This window comes from Canis lupus, chromosome 28, assembly GCF_003254725.2.
Source record: "Canis lupus dingo isolate Sandy chromosome 28, ASM325472v2, whole genome shotgun sequence".
Taxonomy (NCBI): domain Eukaryota; kingdom Metazoa; phylum Chordata; class Mammalia; order Carnivora; family Canidae; genus Canis; species Canis lupus.
This window is the reverse complement of record NC_064270.1, coordinates 714,809-740,073: the sequence shown is the minus strand read 5'-3', so window position 1 is coordinate 740,073 and position 25,265 is coordinate 714,809. Positions and strand designations below refer to the sequence as shown.

The 25,265-nt window shown below is 46.1% G+C and overlaps 1 protein-coding gene across 9 annotated transcripts in view; it reads right to left on the bottom strand.

Annotated features, from left to right (window-relative positions):
* WDFY4 (WDFY family member 4) overlaps positions 1 to 25,265 on the bottom strand; it is a 285,745-nt gene that overhangs the window by 232,675 nt on the left and 27,805 nt on the right. For 7 of the 9 annotated variants that reach the window (XR_004810035.2, XR_004810033.2, XR_004810034.2 and 4 more), the window contains exons 3-12: positions 24,358 to 24,472; positions 23,418 to 23,524; positions 21,272 to 21,406; positions 18,213 to 18,402; positions 16,198 to 16,387; positions 14,263 to 14,420; positions 12,229 to 12,681; positions 9,763 to 9,870; positions 7,792 to 7,982; positions 1,766 to 2,346 (exon numbers count right to left, since the gene is read on the bottom strand). Coding sequence is in view for 6 of the 9 variants with exons in the window: in XM_025466322.3 (XP_025322107.1) it covers positions 1,766 to 2,346; positions 7,792 to 7,982; positions 9,763 to 9,870; positions 12,229 to 12,681; positions 14,263 to 14,420; positions 16,198 to 16,387; positions 18,213 to 18,402; positions 21,272 to 21,406; positions 23,418 to 23,524; positions 24,358 to 24,472 (2,228 nt within the window). In the remaining 3 variants the exon portion in view is untranslated. Of the gene's footprint in view, positions 1 to 1,765; positions 2,347 to 7,791; positions 7,983 to 9,762; positions 9,871 to 12,228; positions 12,682 to 14,262; positions 14,421 to 16,197; positions 16,388 to 18,212; positions 18,403 to 21,271; positions 21,407 to 23,417; positions 23,525 to 24,357; positions 24,473 to 25,265 lie in introns of those variants that run through there. The other 2 variants (XM_025466319.3, XM_025466321.3) reach the window with 2 other exon arrangements.

Below are 25,265 nucleotides of genomic sequence, written 5' to 3'. Positions count from 1 at the left end.
ATTAAATTGAAAGAAGACCAGAACAAACCCAAAGTAGAGGATATAATAAGAAGAAATGAATGGAAACAGAAATAGAAATGTCTGTATGAGAGATAGGGCAAGCTGAAAGTTGGCTCATGGGACATATTGATAAGCAAAACTCCGTCAAGAATGGTGGGGTGCTAAGGAGCAAGGGGAGAGAAAAGACACAACGATCATATAGGAGCAAAATGTTAAAAGGATATTGTGAACAGCTGTATGCCAGTAAATTGAAACTTGGAGTGGGAAAATGAACTAGGAAAATTACTAAGAGTGATTCAAGAAGAAATACAAATTTATTCTCCCAAAAATAAATCTTCTTACAAGAAAACATTGATCTTATGAGGTTTTTTTTTTGTTTTTTTGGTTTTTTTTTTACTGGCACATTCTATCAGAAAGCTAAGGAATATAAATAGTAACCTTTATTTACATAAACTGGTGTAAGAAGACAAGAGAAAAATCAAAATAAGAAGTGGGACTACTAGAAAATAAAAAATAGCAAAGAATAGAAGAGACAACACTGCCCAACTCGCATTATACGGCTACTATAAACTTGATAGTAAAAATAGCCAAGAGCCACATGATATATTTGGAAAAGTATAGCTTTTGGAACAAGAACAAATTCTTGTTTTGCAACATTCAAAAAAAAAAAAAAAGTCAAGGAGAGTGAAAGGCCAAACTTTCTCACGAGCAAAAGTCCTTTTAAAAAACTAGCAAATCAAAGCCAGCAATAAATACGTTGTGAGCAAGTTTCTAATCTGCACAAATGCAAGATTAGAAAACCAATTAATTTAGTGAATTAGCTGGAGAAACAAGAATAATGATACGATTATCTAGTAGTTGGAGATTTGGCATCTGTCCCCCTCCACCACCAACCCCAACACTGAAGTCTGGCCAATCCAATGTCTTTGGATAAAAATGTTCAATGTCTTTCAGAAGGGTGTCCTGTGGTGGAAAATATCAGATGGTGTGGAGAGATGGTAGGCAGGATAGGTTATTGTAATATTAACTTGTATTTTTTCACTGCTACCTTAGGGAAATAAAAAAGATCACCCACTATTCCTGTTCTGTTCTTTTATTTTCTTCCCCTGCCACTCCAAAGGAGGAGGAGTATTCTTTGTGCTCTCTTGCTTTAGTGAAAGTCTGCCTCACAGGAATGAAGGTAAAGCATTGTTTACAAAAGTCTGGGCTTTTGGAGGAGATGGGTAAGAGGAGATGATTGTCTTTGCTACAAAAAGTGGAAGCAGCAAGAAGAAAGAGGAAGAACCAGGGATGGTGAAGGACACTGTGAGTCAAAGGACCTCATCCCACCGCCTGGCAGTGCAGGAATAAGGGTGGGGGCAGTGGGTAAGAAAAGACTCCCAAAGGCAAAGAAAGGCTGCCAGCACACCAAGGAGGCTGGGCACAGGCAGCAAGTCTCCCAGGAGCCGTAGCAAAGATGCCAAAGGAGAAAGTAAGCTTATCGGCACAGTTGTGCCCTTGGTTTCCAAGATCTGGGAACCCCCCTGGTTCTTATGTAACTCAACAGCATCCTCCAACCACATATTGACTCAGACTGGTTCTCAGCCAGCTCCCAAGGCAGGGAAGATTGGAGTCGAAGTTAACTCAATTTAAGAGGAAAGAAAGTCATGGGACATCTAGTCTATAGATCTAGGCTTCCTACCCACTACACATGCACTATTTGGGAGAAAACAGGAGACAGGAATACACTGATGACCCGATTACAAAACAGGCCCCAAAGCTCTACCTCTCCTCCAGGTCTGGCCACCGCTTAACGTTGCCTTGAGGGTCACTGCCAGCATCTTCCTTCTGGGCATTCACAACTGGGTCCTTCCCAGCCCTTGGGGACCCCTTCAGGTCTCTGCGCAGGTGGAGGGTGCCATCGACCATGCTGTCCAGGAAGCTGAGGATCTGGAGGCAGCTCTGTATCTTGCGTGGGAGTGGGCTGGCAGAAGTAAAGGCCATACTCAGCAAATCAGCAAATGGCCTGGCCTTTGTGTCCACCCTGGAGGGTAGAGGGGCTTCTTCTTCCTCCTGGGCTCCAAAACAGCCCAGCAAACAGAGGTCCTCAGCCAGCTTCTCAAAAAGCCCATTCTTCTTGAAGAAGTCACTGTTGACAGGGTCTAGGTACAAGGCCGCAGACAAGGCACAGAGGGTGTGCAGGACCAGATCCAGGGTTTGGCTGGGGGCCACCATCCCCCACGTCTGCAGCGGGGGCTCCTGAAGAGACCCCTCCAGGTCAGAGAGCAGAGACAGGAGTCCATTGAAACCACTGGACACTCTGAAAGCAGCGCGGCCTTTGGGGGTCTCCAGGATCCTGAGCAGAGACTGAAACACCAACAGGATAAAAATGAGGAAAACCCAGGAGGCAGCTTGTTAACACCAAGCTCCAGGCACACCCCTGTCAAAGGATTGCACATGCTCTTTCCTATTCAAGTTGTGGGAACAGTGAGCTACCTGAGGGTAATTCTGAAACACTGGGATGTCCATGTTGTCCTCTTCCTTTTAATTTCAGGTTGCCCCTCGGTGCCTCCTTTCAAATGACTGCTGTCAAAGCCTATGCTAAGTTATGGGGTTGGTTGCCTCCTTTGGATCTTAACTTCCATGCCTCTCCCTCCAAAAAGCTTTCTTTGACCACTGGCTTATACTCACCCCAGGCTGAGTGCTCACACAGACCCCTCTCATTTGTTGAACCATACTCTCTTCACACTGTCATAAAGTTACTTGAGAGATGCCTCAGCCTTCCACTGGACGGAAGCTCTGTGAAATCAGGCAACTCACTGCCATGGAATGTAGCACACACTTAATAAATATTTGCTGAATGAGTGAGATGAACCATCTCTTATATTGTAAAGAAGACTCACAATGAAATCTAGATAAAGTAGCTTGTCATTATCTCCCTCTCTGTGCAAACATGAGTACCTCTGTTAAATGAAGAAAGATAATAAAATGAATCTACTTAATAGCTGGTATAAGGAATTAAAGTAGGGAAGGGAAACATTTAATGGAAGGAAACATAACTATAGCATATAGAATAGACTGTGTGTGGAGTTGAAGCTATTCATAGCATACATAGTAGAATTTACCTTCTCCAGATCACTGTGATATTACTAGACAAACTTTTATTTCCTTCTAAACTCAAACATTTATTGAGCACTTACAACGAGTCATTCATTGAGTACAGCATGTGGCATACACTAGGTATTTGACAAATGTTTTGGAGGGAGGGGGAAGGAAGGAAGGAAGGAAGGAAGGGAGGGAGGGAGGGAGGGAGGGAGGGAGGGAAGGAGGAAGGGAAAAGATATGGCCCAACTACTTCTGAATTTGGCTCAAAAACTGGGCAAGGTCGAGTTGACTTTATAGGCAGGTCCTTAAAAGAAGCTGTAGACTGTTAAAGCAGGTTCTCCAGAAGAGTGATGCTCAGTGAGTGTGAGTCTCATGGTATAGCAACACTAAGCCTTCTAGACAAGCAGGGCCTTTCTCTGTGTAGACAGCATCATTGCAGCAGCCTCCCCCTATACCCCACCCATGGGATTCCAGGGCTAAGACAAGCCACACGTAGATCTGCTACAACTGTGCCTGCCTTGTGTGAGCAACTCAACTCCCAACAGAATATTTTCTTCCAAGTTAGAAACATATTCTAACCTTGAAGTATGTGTGGTGGTGCTGGGCTCTTTCCACCAACTGATAATCCATGTGAAAGGACGAACGCTGATATATGGTACAGCATGCATTGCATTGTTTGCATCTGACCTTGTGACTTGTGCCATGAAAAATAAATCAATCACCAAGACATCAGGAAATCTTAAGCTCTAGTGTTAAGCCCTTTAAATTTACATAAGTACTTTAAGTAGCTCCTAAAACCACTAGGTGGTTGTTTGAGGTAAATGGATTGAATGAAGCTCTGCTGTTTATCACAAGGACATATGACAAAACAAATATGAAAAAGGGAGAATGATCAAAAAACAAATCAAATTACAGGCACTTGTCTGAACACTAGGTGACCACCAAACCCCCCTCATATTCAAGAAGCTACCTTCCAATTATCCAATTTGACACCAGAAATGGTTCAAAAGACTGTCATTCAAAGAGTGTTGAAAGCAGATATTTTTAAAAGAGAGCAAACCAATGAAAGTCTTTCTTAAGATCTGTGTCACACAGAGGGTCTGTCCCCTGTAATTCCTAGGTGGCTCCTTTTTCCTCCTATTGGGAGGGGGGGAGGAGAAAGAAATGGCTATCCTTAATTGTTGCTTTGTTTGATTTATTAAATTCAGAATCATTATCTAAAATGGGGGTAATCTCATTAGAACTTAGACTGCTCTATTATTTCTTGGGATGGGGTTAATTTCATATTTGCAGAGTCATAAAGTAAAGAGTCCAAAATCCAATTACAAAGGCTTAATTTCATAGCAACTAACGAGAAACATTTCTATCATAAAGGAAAATAAATACTGTGCGACTTCGGGAAATGGTTTGTCAGGAACTGGGGGGCGAGGAGGAGGGTCTCCATTACTGTCATTCAACTTTGCATGATAATGCATCACCAAGGCTTGTAAGTCTGTGGAAGGGAGTAAATTTAATCAGCTGAAGTCAAAGTAATCAGGCTAGGGTTGACACATTTCAAGAAAGGTCAACTTTAAGCACATTTTCTCCTCCTTAACTCAGTTACCATGTCATAGTTTCTGAGTTAGTATTCCTCCAGCTTGAATCTATAAAATGGATGTCTGCTGCAAAGCGCTAACTATGTTAGGGCTAACAGGATTTATTTCACATTCTATTATGTGTTATTCCTCATAATTTTCCATGTGTCATGCTGGAAGACTCGTGAGGTAATGCGATTAAGCACAGAGTGAACAGCTAAATGTATATTAGCAAATCAATCTGAATTTGTGCATAACCCAATCACAGTCCCACTGGCAGTGGAGAGGAAATTCATTTGCTTACATTATTCTTTAACTCAATTATCATTTGCCAGGATTAGGTGGTGAAGTCACATGTGCTTGCGCATTGATATGGAAGCAGCACTGGATTTTAGAAACAACTGCCTGAAGTTGGGTGTTTCTGGAGGAATTCTCTCCTCCAAAGCATTTGGCTAACTGCCTCAGGGAAGGGGAGTAAGGGTCACACCTGGATATAAATGCATGTCAGAGATGGCAAACCTTTGGTGGGCGGGGGATACCTTTGAGGTCACCCCATTCCATCATTTCCCCCTCATCCTATATCTGACTTTGCAGGCACAGTGCTTTGGGCAGAGTCCACAGTCAACTTCTAATAATGGAGATCCAGCCAGAAAGAGCTAATTTAACAACTTTGTTTCTAAAGTTCCTACAGATTCCCAAGATACTTAGAACAAATGCAGATATAGATATCAGACTCCAGCAAACACTGGAGAGTCACTCCCATGACTCAGTGGTGGACAGGTCAAGAACAACCCCGTGTCTCCCCATCACCCACTGGAAGAACAATGTGTCAATAGACCTGGTCCCAGGAGAGCCCTAGCAGCTCCAGGAGCCACCCCCTAACCACTCAACAGTGACTTGGCAGCCAGGGAGAAGATGGTACATTGAACATAAGGTATGACTTTGTTAAATAAGTTTACACAGTGTTAATCCCTTGATAGTGTGGTTCTGAAATGATATTGAATCTGTAAAACACCATGAAGACTTTACATTGCTAATTCTAGAAATTCAGTCTTATTACCCAGGGCAGACACTCCAATAAGGTGCCTCTGGGCTTCAGAGGAAATAAGATGAACTTTTCATGAGCAAAGCAGAGTACTCTATAGCAGACACAGAAACACTTGTTCTCTCCAAGCAAAGTAAAGCCAAAACTTTCCTCTCTGTGGATCTGTTTGACTTTCGATATGAAAATATCAGAAATATCTGGGGACTCCAATTACTCATCCACTAGGAAACCAAAGTCCTGACTACTTTGGTTATGCCTTCTCTATTGCTTATCAGAATGAGGCTCATGTGAATCAGGCTGAAGATAGACATGTGAGAAAAAATGTAATAAAAAGCAGGCTAAAGAGGAAGATCCCTAGATTTAAGTCATTATTCTTAAATTCAAGTTCAACTCACAATTGATATATTAGATACTTTCTGGACATATCCATGCTGGAACATTGAGACAGGACCACATGAAGCTAAAGTCTTTCTGGGCTGTAAATTGCCTTTAATTCTTAATATCTCTCTCCCTTACTCTCTCCCATATGGTCCCTCAGTCCCTTTACCTCACATAATCAAGAGACTCTAGTATCTTTCAAAAGACAGTTAACTTTTTGTTTCATATAAGTCTAGTTTTATTTCGTGTAAAACTGATTTCTTTGGCTCTATAACTGAATCACTGTTTTGAGTCTTGTCATCTGTGAAATGCATAGTAATTATGGTCATCATGTCACTTTTGGATAGGCTTCTCATGATGACTCAACCATGCCAAGCATGTAAGCTCAGGCCATGTGATGATGGGAACATAAGTGTCTGAGAATCACATGACAGTGACTGGCTTTGCAGAGAATAAGTAGGTAAAAGAAACTAAGAACAATTCTCTAAATGTTAAAATGATGTTGTATAGAAATAGTTATGGCTGAGTAAGCCTGATGGTTTAATTTTGGAAGTCAGACAAACTCTATTTTTTAAAATTCACCAACGACCATGACTGAAACATGAGCGTGTGCTTTGCGTGGGGTTGTGTTGCACATATAGATGAGAGGTCCCCAAGTCAGCTCCCTGGGAGATACTTGTATTTACATATGCTCTTCTCTTAAACAGAATATGACCCCAAAAAAGGAAATTTTTAAAAATGTGTAAGGCCACAAAGACAAAAGGAATGGAAAAGCAAGAACAACAAAATTGTAAGGCAGAAGGGACGGTGGTGATGACATTTGTTATCATTTTAACCATGTTAAGATTATTTGACACAGTTAACAATATTACATTAACATTATTACATTAACAATATTACAAAAACAAAAACCTATACTCATCTTTGTTTCCCGAAGGTAACACCCTGATTTTACTCCTCCCACTATGTCCTCTGTGGCCATGTCTCTGCCTGCCCCTTACATCCTCTTCCTAGCTCAAACACCCTCCTCTGAGAGCCTTCCTCAACAAGCACAGCAGGACTGGTCTCTCCTACTCTTCTGCTCCCAAGGCAGCCTGCACTCAGGACCTTCCAGGGCATTACCACACTGTATTGCGATTATTGCTCACTTCTTATGAGCTCTAGTCTATGAGCTCCCAGATGGCTATGTGTCCCAGGCACTCGGCATCAGGATGCTAGTGGGTACACACTCACTAAATGTTGGTCAAGTAAACAAGGCAGCTGCTTTGCCACTGCTGATTCATACTCCATGTCCACACTTTATAGTGTTGCTGTGAAGTAGCTGCCCAGCCAAATTACATTTGCCAGCACTCTTTGTATCCAAATGAGTTGTGCCCGAAGAAAGCTGGACAGAAGCTAACGTGTGCTAGTTCCAGGCCTGCAAACCACCTAGTGCAATTCTCCATGCTCCTTTCTTTGTCTGCTAGCTGGATGAGATGCCCAGGTAACAGCTGTCCCTGAAGAGCAACCCCCTCCCTATATCACTGATTGGACAATACATAGGAAAGAAACTCCCAATGTATCAGGCTACTAAGGGTGTGGGATTTCTATGTGACAGCAGCTAGCACTACCCTCTGGACAATGCAGTGGCTGAGTGAACACTTGTGCAAATGTCGATCATCTATTACCTGTCCATGGGAAAGCCCATCATAAAGGAAGACCTGATATCACCTGTAGAAGGTCCAGTTTCAACTGCAGCTCCCCTTGAGTGGACGAGCACAGAGCGCCCACAATGATGCTCATGTACTCCTCCGCATTGATGAGTGAGAGTTGCTCTAAGATGCTGAGTGAGGCTTCCCGGTACCACCCATCATCCAGGAAGATCTTGATGAAGGGCACCATGCCATGGTCTTTCAGGACAACTGTGGACCAGACAGACAGTGTGGGGCTAGAGCAATGGGGCTTCAGCACCTTAGCTTTATTGACAAGAAAACTTTCTCTTACAACATCCAGGTTTGTTTTGCTCCCTTTATATGTGTCCTCTGCCCATTAGAAACTCTTTTTTCCCCCAAAATCCATACCCACTGCTAAAATGAGAAGGGGAAAAGAGAAGCTGAAGCAATTAAAAAAAAAAAAAAGCAAGGAAAAAAACCTTTTTTTTTTAATTCAATGAAAATTCTGGTTTTGAAAGTTTTTTTCAAAAACTTTTCCAGTGAATTTTTTTTTAGAAACCTAGTTACTACAAACTTTAACTAGACAATACCTCTGTCTTTTATTGCTACTTAATACTCTAATCCAGGGTCAATAGCAGTTATCTCTCTTCTCTGTCAAAATTTTTACTGAAAACGAACCAGAATTGAAGTTACGAACATTTAATTCTGAGCTAGTTTCCTCGAGTGGGGGGATTAAAGAACTTTGACCACTGGTATGCTTTTGTTTAAAAGTAATCCTAAGAATGTCTTCTTCAGGATTGATATTTGGTGTGATCATGTGTAGAATAAGAACTAGGAAGTAGCTGAATCTTTCGAGTGGCATAATGTGGATGTGAGCTGGTTAATTGAGACAGGACTTCTACAATTATGGGTCAGGCACCCCTACACCTTGGAAGCCTGTTGTAAAGCACATTCCTGGGGTACTTGGGTGGCCCAGTTAAGCATCCAACTCTTGATCTCATAAACTTGAGTTCAAGCCCTGCACTGAGCTCAATGCTGGGTGTGGAGTCCACTTAAAAAAAAAAAAGAAAAAAAGAAAAAAGTAGATTCCTGAGGTCTACTTTGACCTGCTACTCTGAGAGTAAATCTCTGAGAGTGAGCCTAGGAATATGCATTTTAACCAGTACCTCCAGGGAATCTTTTATAGTTTAACATCAGAGACTCTCTGCATCTGAAATAATCATTCACACTAGGTTTCATTGATCTATGAGGGGCTCAGATAAAGACACTCCAAATCACCAAACCCACTGATATCATTTTGTTGATATATCTGCTTCATAACAAAATATATACACATGCATAGTTAATGCACCTATTTTTTTTAAAGCATGGAAATCACATGATCTTTGGAAGCTAAAGATGTTTTGGATGGATGGAGCTCCCAAGTTCATCATGGGCTGAAATGGAAGCCTTTGAAAAATAATTCATTTTGGGGGTGTCTGGATGGCTCAGTCAGTTAAGCGTCTGCCTTTGGCTCAGGTCATGATCCCAGGGTCCTGGATCAAGCCCTGCATCAGGCTCCCTGCTCAGCAGAAAGCCTGCTTCTCCCTCTCCCTCTGCCTGTTGCTCCCCCTGCTTGTGCGCTCTCTCTCTGTATGTCAAATAAATAAAATCCTTTTTTTAAAAATGGTTAGTTTTTTTACCTATACTTTACAATTCAGATTTTTTTAAAAGCACTTTCATCAGTGCTGAGGATGTTAATAGATTTTTACTTAGGGTGGCGGGAGTACTCTGTGGTCTTATAAATTTAGAATATCTCCTTAGGATACCTCTATCCAAACCTCACTTAGTAACCTTAAAAGTAAAAGCTGTCAACCAAGATGTCTACAAATCTAATGATGATCAATGGACATCAACCAGCAAATTGATATTAGCCACAGCTTTAGTGTAGGTTATTCCTTGGGTATAACCTCAGAACAGTGACAAAAATCACCGAAGATAGCTAATGTTTTGCCAAGCAGTGACAAGATGAGTTTGGTACCATCCTTACCTGCATTCCGTACTGAGCCTCTCAGAAGCATGACCACAGTTCTCAGCATCACACATGTCAGTTCTCTCTCTGTATCCTGAACACCAAGCATGGACTCTTTGTTTCCTGCTGTGTTTAAGAAGCAACAAATAAAATCTTAAGTACATATGATATGACCCCAAATCTCTGATTCCATTAGCTTTTTATACTCTTAAGGGAATGAAAACATAATGCTTCTATTATAAGGGAACGTTCATCGCAGTTCATGAGAAGTTACCCAACAACTCCTCATAGTCATGGATCTCCAACTTAAGCACATCAAAACCCCCTGGAGGTCTTGCTAAAATCCAGCTGGAATTCCCCCTCAGAGTTTCTAGCTTAGGAGATCTTAAGTGGGACTCTATAATTGCAATTTTTTAAAGTTCTCAGATGATGCTTATGGACCTGGTGTGAGGACCACTCTTTGAGAACCACTACTCTAAATAATGTCCAAAACCCATGTCTTTGACTTTCCTTTGAACAGTTTTATATTTTGCCATTCATTCCTGGGAGGGAGGACTGCCAGCTCACACCTGAGGTGTGGAGAGGCCTGACAGATTCTGGAGTGGATGGGTGTTTCCATTAGATTCATGAGGGCAAGCCAGGCCTATGTGTTCACTATTGAATCTCAAGTGCCAGAAAAGTGCCTGACACGAGGGAAGCTCAATACCCATTTGGGGAATGAATGAATGAATGAAGACTTTATTAACCAGGAGACAAAGTATCTAAGAAGAATAAGAAACAATAGAAACTCTAGACACTAGACACTGTAACAACAGAAACACAAATAGTATTATCACACTATAACAATATCACAAAGTAGGACAGGATGCGTCAGCTCACAAGAAAGTTCAAGTTCTTCTGGGAATGGTCATAGGTTTGGGGATTGGATTTAAAAGCAAATTCAATATCAGGATGCTGAGAAGCAATACACAGAAAGGTAACACAGAAACTTTAAACAAAAAGACTGTGAAAAGGGCATCAGAAAAGAGCACATGATAAACTACTCTCCAAGGCCCAGCTCACAGGCCCAGATATGTAAAGAGTCCTCAGTCTTGACTCTGTTTGCAAACACTCCCAGGAGATGTGAGTCCTTCCTGGCCTCCCGAAAGTGTCTGTCTGTCTCAGTTCCCCACGCGCTACCACAGAAGCTACAGGGGAGGAGACAGCTAATGTTTCTTGAGCACCTATGATGCTCCAGGCACAGCAGAGAGACCCTCTCAGTACTTCCTCACTTAGTGCTGACCACATCCTTATGTGGTAGACATTCTTGCACCCATTTAACAGAGGAGGAAACCAGCTCAGAGAGGTTAAGTAACTTGCTCAGGATCATTCAGCTCATAACTAACATAACCAGGATACCCATCCAGGGCTGCCTGGCCCCCAGGCCCACAGTCTCTCCCCACAGCTTCTTCCCCTGAAATAGGCCCAGGGAACAGACAGACTGCTGACTTTGGCTTGAGTCTGAAGTTCAATTCCAAAAGCAGCCAATGGCTAGGGAGCCCTTAGCCCCTTCCAGCCAGTGCAGCAGCAGAAGTAAAGGCCAAAAAGGTGGGGAGATATAAGTGGCTAAATTCATGGCCCTACTGTGTCTTCTCCAGGCTGAAATCCCAGACAGGCAGGTGTGGACAGATGGAAGGAAAGCCAGGAAGAACTGGGAAAGATTTCACAGTTCCTGGCTCCTATTTGCAGGTTGGTGGAGGTGGGGGTTGTGGACAAACCACACAGCCTGGCCCCAGCAGGATATGCGTTTAGGGTGTGGTGAGGCAGTGAAAGAGCCCTGGACAGAAGAGAGCCTGAAGCCCTGCGGTGGGGAACAGAGGCCGCTGAGGTAGAGAGCTCAGGACCCAGGTGGGAGTGAGGGGACATTGCCAAAGAGCCACAGGCGCAGAGCCCAGCAGGGCACACAAAAGTGGGACAAGATTTGGAGGGCAGAGTGGATGGCAGGGGTCGCTGCTCCAAGAGGAAGACCCTGGGGCCTGAGAGCACCAGGAGGCCCTATACCAGCTGACACTACCCACCAAACCCCAAACACACATAGACACATGTGCGCTTGTCCCTCGCCCTCTGCCCTGCCAGAGCCCCAGGACTCTGAGCTCCCTGGCTCCCCTGACATCTCCATCTCCACACTCAGACACTACCTAGTGCAGGAGATATCTGTAAGCTAAGAATTCATCAGGCCTGAGTAGCCACATGAGTCCCTTCAAAGTCATACCCATCCCTCTGGCCTCTTCATGGGGAAGGTCAGTCCAGTTACAAGAACTAGAGAGGCTGGCTGCTGGCTCTGTGAAGCCACACTCCCTGAGATACCTTCTCCAACCCTCATGGTGCCAGGTGACAAGAGCATGCTCGCTCTTTCTGTTACCTTAATGGGTAGCACAGTGGCACACAGAGCCCCCCCCACCTCAGTCTGCTCCCCCTACCCCACCCGACGCTCCTGGGAGGCACCTGACTTCCTCAGGATCTTGGCCCGCTTCCGCAGTTGGGCCAGCAGCAGGCCCAGGAGACCCGAGTCCCGAAAGATGTCGGTGAAGAGCAGGTCCCTGCTGGCTATCCTGAGGACACTCTGCAGGGCCACAAGGGTGCAGGGTGATTCAGGGCTCTCCTTGATCAGGCACTGCACCTTCCGCAGGATCTCGTGGGGCACATAATGCAGCTCGAATACCAGAGCCTCCAGCAGCTGGAAGAAGTACTTCTGCACTGGGGCTGGCTTCCGGGGCACAATCTCCACGAACTGTGAGATGGGCTGCAGCGTCCACTCCAGCAGGAAGAAGTTGCGGGCGTTCCAGGACCACATGGTCCTGATGGCTGACAGGACTTTGGTGCAGAGGGCAGGGCTGCTGGCTTTGTGGAAAACGTTCTGTAGGACTTGGAAGGCCTGGAGATTCTTAACAGTCACTCCTGAAGATGGAAGAAGGAATAATCCTGCAGGTCATTTCTCCAGCCTATGCCTGGAAACCCATGCTTGCATCACCATTAGGAAATATCACTCATAGTGTCTATTTCTAGCTCCCATGGGTAAATGTCTATCAGAAGTCCAGAAAAGCCAGCTGCCCAGAGTGTGAGTGCATTGTCCAAGATGCGGTGGCTCACTGAGCACTGGAAATGTGGCCACCCTGGGAACTGGGAAGTTCCCTGAGCGTAAGAATGGATGTGGGATTTCTAAGACATAGTGAAAAGAAAAAAAGGCCCGAAAATGCCATTAACAATGATTTTTATTGACCACATGTTGAAATGGTAATATTTTGGATATATTCAGTTAAATAAAACATATTATGAAAAATAACCTGTTTCTTCTCATTTTTGTAAAATATGGCTACTAAACCATTTAAAATTATGTGATATGTCTCGCATTATATTTCCTTTGGGCAGTGTTGGGTTGGAGAGTTGGTTTCAATCAATCAAAATCAAATGATGGGAAAGATGACTAAGCAAAGTCAGTTTCATTTTTACCCAAGCAATTAAACAGGGCACCTTCCGAAGCCATCCCGTCCTTTCTCTCCACCTCAAAGGTGAAGCCTCATTGTCTCTTGCCCGGGAGACACTCCATCAGAGAACTCCCTGTCTCCAGCCCTCTCTGCCTCAGCTCCCAGAGATGTTCCTGAAATTCTCCTCCGATCCAGTCATGTCCCTGTGCACCTGCTGGAGTTCTGTGCCAAGACCCTTTCTAAACTGACCTGGCAACCTTGAAGCCTCCACACTCTGGCCCACTCCCGTCTCTGTGCCCATTTCCCCAGACTCACCTGGATGTTTGCGGTCAGCACTTCTTTCCCCAGACTGTCCTTTCTGCCTTTGAACTTTATCCTCTTCCTTTCTACCTGGGCCACTCACTCTGAGCCTTGAAGACCCCCCTTGAATGGGGCCTTCTGGGCAGGGTTTCCTGACTATAACCCAGACAGAGCCAACCCCACCTGCCTGGTGTCACCATTGTCCCTGATGCATGTATCAGCCAGTTTTGGATGAGATTATGGTTTGGTGTAAGTGTGACAGTCTCCACAGAGAAATTTTAGGGAGCAGATACCTGCCTGGTCACACTGGTACCTCCCAGGGGGAAGAATGACTGCTGCACAGAGTTCATCAATCCAATAACCAACCAATCTCAAAGAACTGAGGAGGCCCCGAGGCTGAGCCTGGGGGCAGGGGGTGTTTGGGGGCCATTAGTCCTCATATAATATATGAGGACATATTGCAGAGTAAATCACAACAGAAGTAGGGGTGGAGGTCAGAGTCTCCCTCCATTACCTGAGAGGGCCCTTACCCTCATTAAGCAAACACCTCTGCCTCTAAGTCCCACCAAGGCATCTAAAAAGGCCTTAAAAGGAGAGAGTTTAAAGCGATAGGTAATCTCCACAAAGATATGACAGAATCACTGACAGTTTCCAAGTGTTTGTTTCTTCACAAAGAGTCAGGGAAAGACCTGTGCAGCATTTGTCAGAGCACAGTGCCAGCCGTGCCGGCCCGTAGAGACGTAAGATGACCCACCAGAAGCCTCGTGGTGGAACTTGAAGCCTTCCAGCTGAGGGTACATGACACTGTCAAACACCTTCAGCTCTGACCTGCCACAGGTCGTCAGCCACATCAGCAGCTCGAGGAGCTCCTCCAGGTGGGGGTCCACTTCACTCTGCGTCAGCCCATCATACCTGTGGGGACAGACCAGGTCAGCCCCATGGACTTCTTGGATGGGGCAGCCATGTTTGCCTATGCCGCTCCTCCCAGGGATGCAGAGGCAAAGCCAGGCCCTCAAAGGTCTCCACCAATTCAGCACCAAAAGACAAAGGGAATGTCCTGGATAAAGGTCACTCTGCAAATGTCAGCCTTAGGTATAAGGACATGCAATCAGAATAGGGAGAAACCTGTGAACACCTATAGCATTTTGCTCATGGGAAGGCTGCTTTCTATGTCTGAACCCACTCCCAAAAGACATATACACCAACAGAGCAGAGGCAGCCCCAAAATGAGAGGTTTAATATTTCAAATGGGCAAACAAAACATCTAGGGAGGTAATCAAGCTTTATGAGACTTCCTTATGCTTATGTCAAGGTTGAGTATTATTTTCATTGTTAGCTGCTTATGTGTAGGTGGACTACCTTTCTCTTATTATGGAGGATGGTCTCTCTCTCTCTCTCTCTCTCTCAAGTATCATCCTAGTTCTGCCTTGTCAAGAGCAAAAGTGCTTGCAGCATGACTTCAGGTAAGGCAGAAAAAACAAAAACAAAAACAAAAAAACAAAAAAACACTGTGCTGAGATGAGTCCTTCCTGGGCACTCCCTGAAACAGGCTCATTTTCCCATCCTGGCTTCCACAGGATGTCTGGAGAAAACAAACCACCCATTTAACAAAGAAATGTTTAGGAACTGCTATGATGCAGACCTCTGTGGGAGCAGTAGCCAGTTGGCCATGATCCACAACAGTGAAAAACTTAGTCACCCCACAGGAACGTTCATTCTTAGTGTCCCCTTGGAGGAAGACCCTCAAGATATTGTCATCTAATCACATCCTTTTGGGGCTTCAGCCCCCTCATCCAAATGACCCCTTTAGACTGGAAACCTGACTCTGCATTGACATCTGTGAAGCACAGTAGAAAGCCATACCCATGGATAAGAATGGCTTTTTATAATCACAGAGCAGAGAGCAAGGGAGTGCATGTGACCCTGCCCTTAAGCAGCTTCCCAAGAGCAATACAGAAGTTAGAACAATCAAGAAATGTCTTTGACTTCCATCTCTTCTCTTATCTAGTCCTGGACCCGACCTGAAAATGATTTGGCAAGTCACAGTGGAGATTAGTCCTGACCCAGGTCAATGGTATCTTCATTTGGGTTACTCATAGTCAAGGATTTGAGAGAGAGAAGGTAGTTTATTCGGGAGTTAAACCAGAAAGTACTGCTAGGGGAAAGAACCTGATTATTATTATCAGGTAGGCACCTTGTGGGCAACTGGAGTGCAATGTTTCTGGGGACTCTGGAAGGCAGGGTAGAGGTATCCCACTCAAAGGGCAACTTTGCTGGGTATTTATCAGTCAACTCCTGCCAGTCTATGTTTGAGATCTGCTTCTGGGGGTTATTGACTCCTCAGCACTTCCAGCCCCTAACTGTATAGACAGAGCTCATTACGACAGTCCCAGAGACCCCTCCAACACAGAGATGTGGGTTCTGATAGGTGGCTGGCAAGCCAGTGAGCATGCATGCAGTATACACCACCAGATGAACTTGGTAATTCCTAAAGGAAGTGGCTCCCAAACTCTGATGCACCTTGAATTATTTTTGCAATAAAAGTCTCTCTGGCCATCCTTTATGGAAATTTGTGTTTCAGAAGACATCCAAAGAAGCCTCAATATCTTTCTCCAGAGCCCCCTAGATGATACTGAGGACCCCAGATGATACTTTGGCAGTTTCTCCTCCACCAAGGGCAACCACTTACCTAAGTAACACTTTGAGGATCAGAGGGTAGCCCTCCCCATTTTCAAACTCTAGGAACAGAGCCGAGGAGACAGGGTAGGAGTCCTTCACAAAGCCCAAGATGAGGTTCACTGCCTCGCTCACCTCGGGAGTGGGGAGGCTCTCTGCAAGCTTGGAGAGGTTCTGAATGGAGAGCTTGATACAATCCATGACTGCAGGAGGAAAAAAACCCTGTTGAGTTTGGACACTGTAGCTTTTCTGTCACGGTCATCCCCTCCCGCCCTCCTTTAAACTGTGTATATCAAGATGTAAAATAAGAATTCATTTGAAATACTTCTCTGCTGGGTCTTGAATCAAGAAGACTTCTCCACAGGAAGTGCCCTCCAAAGAGCCACATTCCTCAGGCTCAGATGGAGAGTAGGTGAAACAGGAGGAGGAAGGAAGTGTCTTAGCCAGGTGCTCCTAATTCCCAGCATGCACAGGGGCACGAGGAGCAGGTCCATCACGTAGTGAGCTACACGATGCCCGAGGTGAGCACCAAGAAAAACCTTCTCAAAAGAGCAACACTGGACATGCACAGAGATAAGCCTGATAAAAAGTTCAGGGAAGGACATGTGAGCATATAGGAAGGTGAGAGACTAGAAGATGGTGTGTTTCTACCACTAAAGTACCCAGGGATTTGGCACCCAGAAGTGTGGGCCACAAGGGAGGAGGGGAAGGCAGGGCCAGCTCATATGTGGGCTTTGGCCATGAAACTTGGTTACCCAGAGCTGTGAGTAGCCAAGGGCGGATCTGAGTCAGAAGAGAGGTGTCACTGGATTTGCATTTTGATGGATCACTGTTTTTAGGGAGAAGTTTCTCCTAAGTGCCAGAAAAGCCATGCCAGTGGATCAGGAAAAGTGCGACAAAGTAGCACATGCTTTATTCCTCAGCTGCAAGGCTTCAGATGCCCTCCAAAGTCTGCATGCCGGGCAGGTCAGTCCCAAGAGCTGCAGGCGTGGTGAGTAACCACCAGGCCAGCCATTTCTTCCAAACCTTCTCTTCAGCCTATACGCCCATCAGAAACTACCCATTTCAAACCTAAGGGAGTCCTGGGCTCAAGTGCTCCAGGTGGCAGTCTCCCCACCAAGGTATGAATTTTCATTTCTGGTTATTATCTTGGAAGCTAACAATAAGGACACAGTGAGAGACCCTTGCCACCAATGCACTCAGCTTTTTCTCAGGGGTCTCTGACTCCAGCCTCTAGGGGTTACCTGGGCTGCTGAATATCTCAGGCCCAGCTCAGCTTTGAGCCATTACCCCTGGGCCCCGGCCTCACCAGGAGCCTTGAGTCCCTAAACTAGAGCTGACATTTGGTCCTGGGCTCAATTACAATAGGGCAATGGGCTTGTTGAACTCTCTCAGCTACCACCAGTTGACACCCCCTGTTATAGGAGGCCCCAGAAAGAAGACAGGTCCCAGGGCAAGGGTTCACTATCCCAAATTTACATGTAAAAGAACTGAGGCACACAGGCACTTAAGCACCCAAGGTCACTCAGCTATGACAACAGGAGGACAGGGTTGGAGTTCATAGCCCGGCTGTCTGGTTCCACAATCTATGGCCTTAACCCCTACGTAGGCGGCCTAGAGCAGAGCCAAAAGCACTGGATCCATTATCTCCAGGTTTAGAATGTGATTCTCCTGTTTGTGAGCTGGAGAGCTGGCAAGTTCCTCTGCCCTCAGACCGTTTTCCCCATTACAAAATGGCATTAATATCCATCTCAAAGAGATAGATGCGATAATATACAAACAGGCCCAGCGCGGGGGTCTGTGTGGTAGCATGTGTGCAGTAAATGAGTTCCCCTTTCCATTCCTCCTCCAGTGGAGCACCAAAATAAATAATAAACGCACTGTTGTGAAGGAACCCAAGAAAAGCGTCATCTACTGGGCATAGATGGGCATCCACGAAGACGCTATTTTTTCATCTTTTTTTTTGGTTCCAGGGTCTCATTCTAGAAAGTGGGCCCACATCCCAGTTCTGGTCTCCTGGGGTCATACCCTGCAGATACTGGATGATGCCAAGGTTCTGGGCTTTGGAGATTGCCCTCAACACACAGAAGGTGGGCTCCTTCCAAGAGCAGCAGCTGTGTTCCCGAAGACAGGTAGTGGCAATCACTAGAGATTGGAGTTCATTTCCTGATAGAAGTCTCTCCAGACCCTGAGACTCATTGCAAATGTTCAGCAACATCTGGAAAAAAAAAAAAAAAGAAGAAGAAGAAAGAAAGAAAGAAGAAAGAAAGAAAGAAAGAAAGAAAGAAAGAAAGAAAGAAAGAAAGAAAACAAAAAAAGATGCCTAGTTAGGAAGCCTCCTTCCTGTAGCAGATTTCTTTCCTACTTTTCCAGAGCTCTGAGGTATATGTCTCAGTACAAAGGATGGGTTGTATGGGTCACCCTCTGCCCCCAGAACAGCATAATCAGCAGTGCCACCTAGAAAAGGGTGACAGGACTTGGGTTAAAGTCTGCACTCCTACTCTTCTGTAAGCAGTTGTTACCCTTCCCAATTCAGAATAACAAAGAAGGGTTTGACTTAGAGATTTGTCCTTTTACAGAGAAGCACAGAAAAAATGCCATCAAAAGTTAAAGTATTGAATTAAAAGGACCCAATGCTATTTAAAAAGAGATGTGTTCTGGGGCGCCTGGGTGGCTCAGTTGGTTATGTACCTGTCTTCAGCTCAGGTCATGATCTCGAGGTCCTAGGATCAAACCAGCACTGGGCTCTGTGCTTAACAGGGAGTCTGCTTCTCCCTCTCCCTCTGTCCCTCCCCTCACTCGTGCACTCTCTATCTCTCTTTCTCTCTCTCAAATAAGTAAATAAAATCTTAAAAAAAAAAAAAAAGACATGTGTTCTCAGATCCCTGGTTGGCACTCAAGCTCTACTTCTCATAAGATCATGAGCCTTATCCTATAACCTCCTCTCTGGGCCCCATGCCTCCTCCCAACCAGTCTCCCTGTGGCAGCCAGAGAAACTTCTGATACCATCCCACCACTTGGGGTAAATCCTGGCTCACAGAGTTCTGGGCAGACTAGCCCCACCTCTTCTCTCTGTCCTGTGATTTTGTGCGGCCCTCCCTTTGGCACTTGGTGGTCTAACTGGATCTCCTAATCCGGTAAATATGAAGAGCTCCTTCCATCTGAATCCATTAGCCCCTTCTGAGCACAGTGTCAGAGTCCAAGCTGGACAGCCACAGAGCTGGGCTCCAAACCCCATCTGCTTGCTGGCCTGTCCCACAGGTGGATATTGACCCTTGGCTTAGACACCATTTCTGCTTCTCCTCCCCTCCCCCTTCACACCTCCACCACAACTTGCAGCTCTGGTTCAATGCCACTTCTTCTGGACTGCCTTCCTTTATGCTCGACTAGAAATCAGGTCCCTTGTCCTATTTTTGCAGCACCTTTCACTTCCCCTCCAGAGCACTTTAAAAATTGGGACACTGCTCTTTAATTATGTGATTTTTCCCCCCGTTTGGCTTCCCCATCTTCCTGTCACTTTGAGAGATAGAGAGTACTATGCTTGCTGCTAGAACCATCGGTCTGGCACCACATAGAAGGATCTCCATATATTTTTGCAGAATGAAATAAGGAAAACCCTGAGGAACGCAGCCATGGCCTATTACTGCAGCTCACATTCTACCCATTCGTGAATAGAACTGTGAAAGCAGCGCTGCACTTGTTCTCTGCAGTACACATAAAAGTCACATGGAAAAAATTGGCCAAAGTGCCCAGGACTGCATCCCGGCCACCACTTAGAATATGATTTATAAATGATGATTAAGGTTCCAACAAATGCAGCTTAAGGGATAACCTACCATACGTGACCTTGTGGGATAACCTCTGATAATGATGAATCTGGCTGGAGAATGAATCTAGAATGGTTGCTAGGGGATCCCTGGGTGGTTCAGCGGTTTAACGCCTGCCTTCGGCCCAGAGCGTGATCCTGGAGTCCCGGGATCAAGTCCCACATCAGGTTCCCTGCGTGGAGCCTGCTTCTCCCTCTGCCTGTGTCTCTGCCTCTGTGTGTGTGTGTCTCTCATGAATAAATAAATAAAATCTTTAAAAATAAATAAATAAAATAAAATGGGTGCTATGTGAATGCTCATGTGCAGTGCACAAATGCATTTGGAAATTCCTAAAAGCTCTTAAGCACCTGCTCTGTAAGACGGTGCCCGCAGGCCCTGGCTGCAGAAAGATGAGTTGGGCACAAGACCCTCCCGACCCTCCCCCGACCAAGGTCTCCTCCAGAGAGACAGGAGAAATTTTCTGGAGAATGCAGCATCCAGGAAACTGAGAAAACAGAAATGGTCAGTAAGGGCACAGAGAAAGAGGAGAGAAGTTATGCTAAAAGTGGCTGCTGGTATTCAGAGAGGATAGGAAAGATGGGGAAGGACACCAAGAAATTGCATTTGATGTTTAGTAGCCTGAGATAGTTTCTGAAAGGCGGAGCCATCACAAAGTGGTCTTGGGAGCTAGGGTCCCAATCCCAACCTCCTGAACTTCAGTGACACTGGACCCACTTTTACTCATCATGTTGTAGTTGATGTGGAATTACAACTGTGAAATTGTAATACTACACATGTTCTGGAATGGAAGAAAGGGCTTGAGGAGGTGACAGAGATGAGGCTGTGGCACAGATGGGTACAGGGAAGCACTTGGAAAATGCTGGCTACCCTTATACAAGTACAGTTAGCGGGCTTGTCCTCAGAGAGGCAGAGGCCAGAGACAGGAGGCTGCACATGCTGAGGAAGGCAGGCAGGGCTCGGAAACACAGCATGGAGGGAGAAGAGCTGCTGGGGCCAAGGGGAGGAAGAAGAGGAGCAGCACACTTTTCTGGGGGAGAAGGAGGGGATTATTGATACAGGGAGACAATGAGATGGAGAGAGAAGAAAATGCATCCTCCAAATGCACAGGATTGCTGGCTTCTGCAGAGCATAGGAACAGATGGGGAGCTGGCCCTCCAGGAGGACAGAGTTGCTTCTGGGCCATGCCTGAGGAAGATAAATACATCTCCAAGAAGCACAGCAAGGTCTGGGCCAGGGATGTAGAGCCCTCTTCTCACTCACCTGCACAAACATCCTCTGAATTTGAACATCACTCTCAAAGAGCTCATCCTTTTCCAGGGGAAAGACAAAGAAGAGATAAAGGCACTGCAGGAGCAGGGCTGGGAGCCCAGACTCAGCAACTTTGCCCAGCGTCTCCTGCAAGGCAAGAACAGGTGTGACCCATGGCCACAGAGTCAGCAGAGCATCCCTCCAACCCCAACCACCAGGAACGTGGCTGAATCCCATCCTCTCTCTGGGGAGCACATTCTCAAGTAAGAGTGGAGACGTCATAGGACTCATTTAGGGTGGCTGTGAAGATTAAACTTATCTAGAGTGTACACTCTGTGCTCAATAAACATTTCATCTTTTATAGGCCAGATAATAGGGTGGAAGGAAAGAAGGGAGGGAGGGAGAGAGGCACAGGTGCAGAGCAGAAAACAAGGGCTTTCCTAAGTGATCACACTACTGATTTGGGTAGGTTGCCTCCCGTTTAGGGAACTGGGCACTCAGGAGGGCATGGCTCACAACACGTGCAAACATCTAATTAAGGACCTGATCAAGGTCCTTCCCATCCCCTTGCTCAGGCCTGAGACTTCACAAAGACCACAACAGTCCTATAGATGAGGACTGATAACCAGGGAGGCCAGACAGAGGGGAGAAGACCAGAAGTGGGCACAGAGGGGTCCAGCCTGAGTGTGGAACTTCCTGGAGCCCTTCTTCCACATGCTCTGCCCACAGCTCCCCGGCATGACAGCAGCAGCGGCCTCTGTGTGTGTGTGCCCATGTGCACATGTGAGCACGTATGGCATTAATCTAAAGTACACTGTCCACCTAGCTCCCCAGCCAGTTGACTAATGTGACAGATATGGCGGCAAAACAAGAAAAAGAGAAAGGAAGAATGTACAATCTGGCCTAGAACCAGAATATAAGGCAGGGGTGGGGGGAAGGAAAGGCCCTGCACTCTGCTTCAGGCTGCTGTGCTGCTGTTTGTCCAGGTGATCCTCCTTGCAGGTAACAACTGCCTCCCAAGCTGCTCTCATACCTACACACACGGTTTCAGATGCCCGGCTGACGGCAGCATCCACCTTTAGCCTCAGGGTGGCCACACCCCCCACTTGGTTCCCTGCTCTTCTCATTGCTGAGCACCAGACTGGCAGGCAGTGGGCACTCTCACCAGACAAATGAGTCTCTGGGCCTGCCTTGCCCAGGCCCTGTGGCCATTTCTGCTGATAGCCACAGCTGTCAGGGACTGCTTTTGCCTAAGAGGACACCAGCCATCAGCGATCCACTCGCAGGGAAGCACCAGGACCCCAGCTTCATTGTGGAGGATGTGTCTACAACCAGGATGGGGAGCCAGTGGGAATGGAAGAAAGAGAAGCTGGCCTCCCTGAGGCAGTGTCTCTGGGCAGCCATGGGTCAGGTGCCTAAGGTGGGCTCTTTCAGCTCGAGTTCAGCAGGAGGCAGTACAGAACAGTGGCTCAGAGCACAGGCTCTGGGGTCAGACAGGCAGCAGGTACACAGAGTGGTGACTAATGGGGCTCCACTGTCTGACTCAGAGGGCTCGGGGGTTTTCATTGATTCACATGGGACACACCAGCCTTGCCCCGACACAGGAAACTGTCTGTACACATCAGCCATTGTTAATGCCTGCACTAACCCTAGAATTGAGGCATTAGCCCCAATTCTAAAATTAGCTACATGACTGAGGCACAGAGAAGTGACAATTTGCCCAAGTTCACACACAGCTTGTCAACTAAAAACGCAGGATTTGAAAATGAATTTCACATGCTCAAGTCCAGGGGATCCCTGGGTGGCGCAGCGGTTTAGCGCCTGCCTTTGGCCCAGGGCGCGATCCTGGAGACCCGGGATCGGATCCCACGTCGGGCTCCCGGTGCATGGAGCCTGCTTCTCCCTCTGCCTGTGTCTCTGCCTCTGCGTGTGTGTGTGTGTGTGTGTGTGTGTGTGTGTGTGTGTGTGTGTGACTATCATAATAAAAAAAATAAAAAAACAGATGCTCAAGTCCATATTCTATGTCAGAAGGGAGATAGAGCAGGACAAATGATAAATAGGTATCATAAGGAAAAAGACACTCTTGCAGTGGCCACTGCCCTTTGCTGCACATGGATATGGAGCTCCCAGGCTGGGGTCCATGGGGCCTACAACTTACCGAGTTTGTCCCTGTGAGCACAAATACTGACTTCAGGAGCAGGTAGCCATCCTGATCCACATTCCCCTTCCACCGCAGCAACTGCCAAGCCGCCTCCCTGGCTTGCTCTGAGGACAGCACATGAAGGGAAGAAAGTGTCACCAGCAGGGTGGTGCAATGACTTGCCTACCCACCTTCCCTCCACTTGGCCCCCTTCCCCATGACATGTGCCTTAGCATCTTGAGGGCACTTATGTCTCCTTTCCTCTCTACAATGCAGTCTGAATCCATACCAAACACTTCACACTCTGCCAGATTAATGTCCTTGGAGGATAGTCTTTATCATGTCACCATCTCTGTTCAACCACCATCAATGGCTCTCTGTTACCCAATAATAACAAGCTCTCAGCTATTGGACTTCTCACAATCTAGAGCCTTCACCTCACTTCCTATATCCTCCAGCCTCTTATATTTCAGAGATTCCTGCCATCTACACCATGCTCAAGATATTCCTTCCCCCTAACATTCCCTCCCACGCCTCAGCCCCGCAGTTACCGTGAAACTGCCCAACCTCCAGGTCCAGCTCTATGAGCAGAAGAATGCAAATCACGAGACCCCAAAGCAGAAAACATACTTGGCTTTGGCTTCTGTATCTTTTCTGGATCAAGCTATTCAGTGGACACTCAGGTGTACCTCCTCCAAGAGCCGCTGGTCCAGTGTGTATGCGTGTGTGTGTGCTAAGCCCATGTGTGTGTCCCTCCCAGGAGCAGCAGAATTCTGCAAGTTCCTCTTTCCTCCTCTGCCAACCTTTCCCTTCATTTCTAACAGCTTCAGTGGTGGAAGCGAGCCTGTGGTGCTCTCTGGAAGGCATCACTGTTGCTCCACTAGAAAGCAGAGGGGCTTCACAGGAGTCCCGGGAGGAGCATGCAGGGCTGTTTCCTCTCCATAGAGTGTTTTCTTACCTGCAGGCTTTCCCACAAGTGCCTTCTGTATCTCTTGGGCCAGCTGGTTAGAAGTGTCTTGTGCCAGCCTTTGGAGACTGGGAAAGCTGATGATCCCCACGGAGTTTTCCCAGGCCTGAAGTGCAATAAACAGGATACCATCAAAGATGTCAAAGCTACAAAGCAAGGCATGAGAATTGCCTTGCCATTCTCTCTGCCAGCCCAAATGTATGGGCCACCTCACTGTCCAGGTGTGTCCCAAAGGCCAACGAAACACCTACCCTAATAGCAGTATCCCTATCCTAGTGCCTGTGAATTGTTCAACTTCTGCTGAGCTCCAAACCCACATTCAACTGGGCCCTGAACATCTGCCCAAAAACTCACACTCCTGAAATGTCAAATACACATTCTCCAATCCTCTGCCTTCTTCCCAAATCTGTGGTAGCCTGCCTCTGAAAATGGCTCTTTCAAGCACTCAGTTGCCCTAGTGGAAATCCCAAGGACATTTCTCTAGGTCCCACTCTCCATCACCTTCCTTACCACATCAACTGCTACATCTCACTGATTCTCTGCTATATGCTTCATGCTTCTCAAACCTTGCATAGGTATCTTAGTTTTAGTCATACAATTATTTCCTTTGATAAATTCTAAAGGGTGGGACTGCAAGTTACAAGGGCATGCTTCTTATTTATTTATTTTTTAGTACTTTGGTGCATAGTACTAACTCATTCCCCAGAAAAAGTTTACCTGAATAGCCTCAGCAAGGGCTCCTTGGGAGAGAACTAGTTTTTCGATACCCATTGAGCATTGTCATGCTTTTTCACCTTAAATGAGGAAACTTATACAGAAGACAAAAGATCTCATCTCAATTGCAGTCTTTTGATTACTAAAATATATGAACATTTTTCATGCTTCTTGAATTGCCTGTT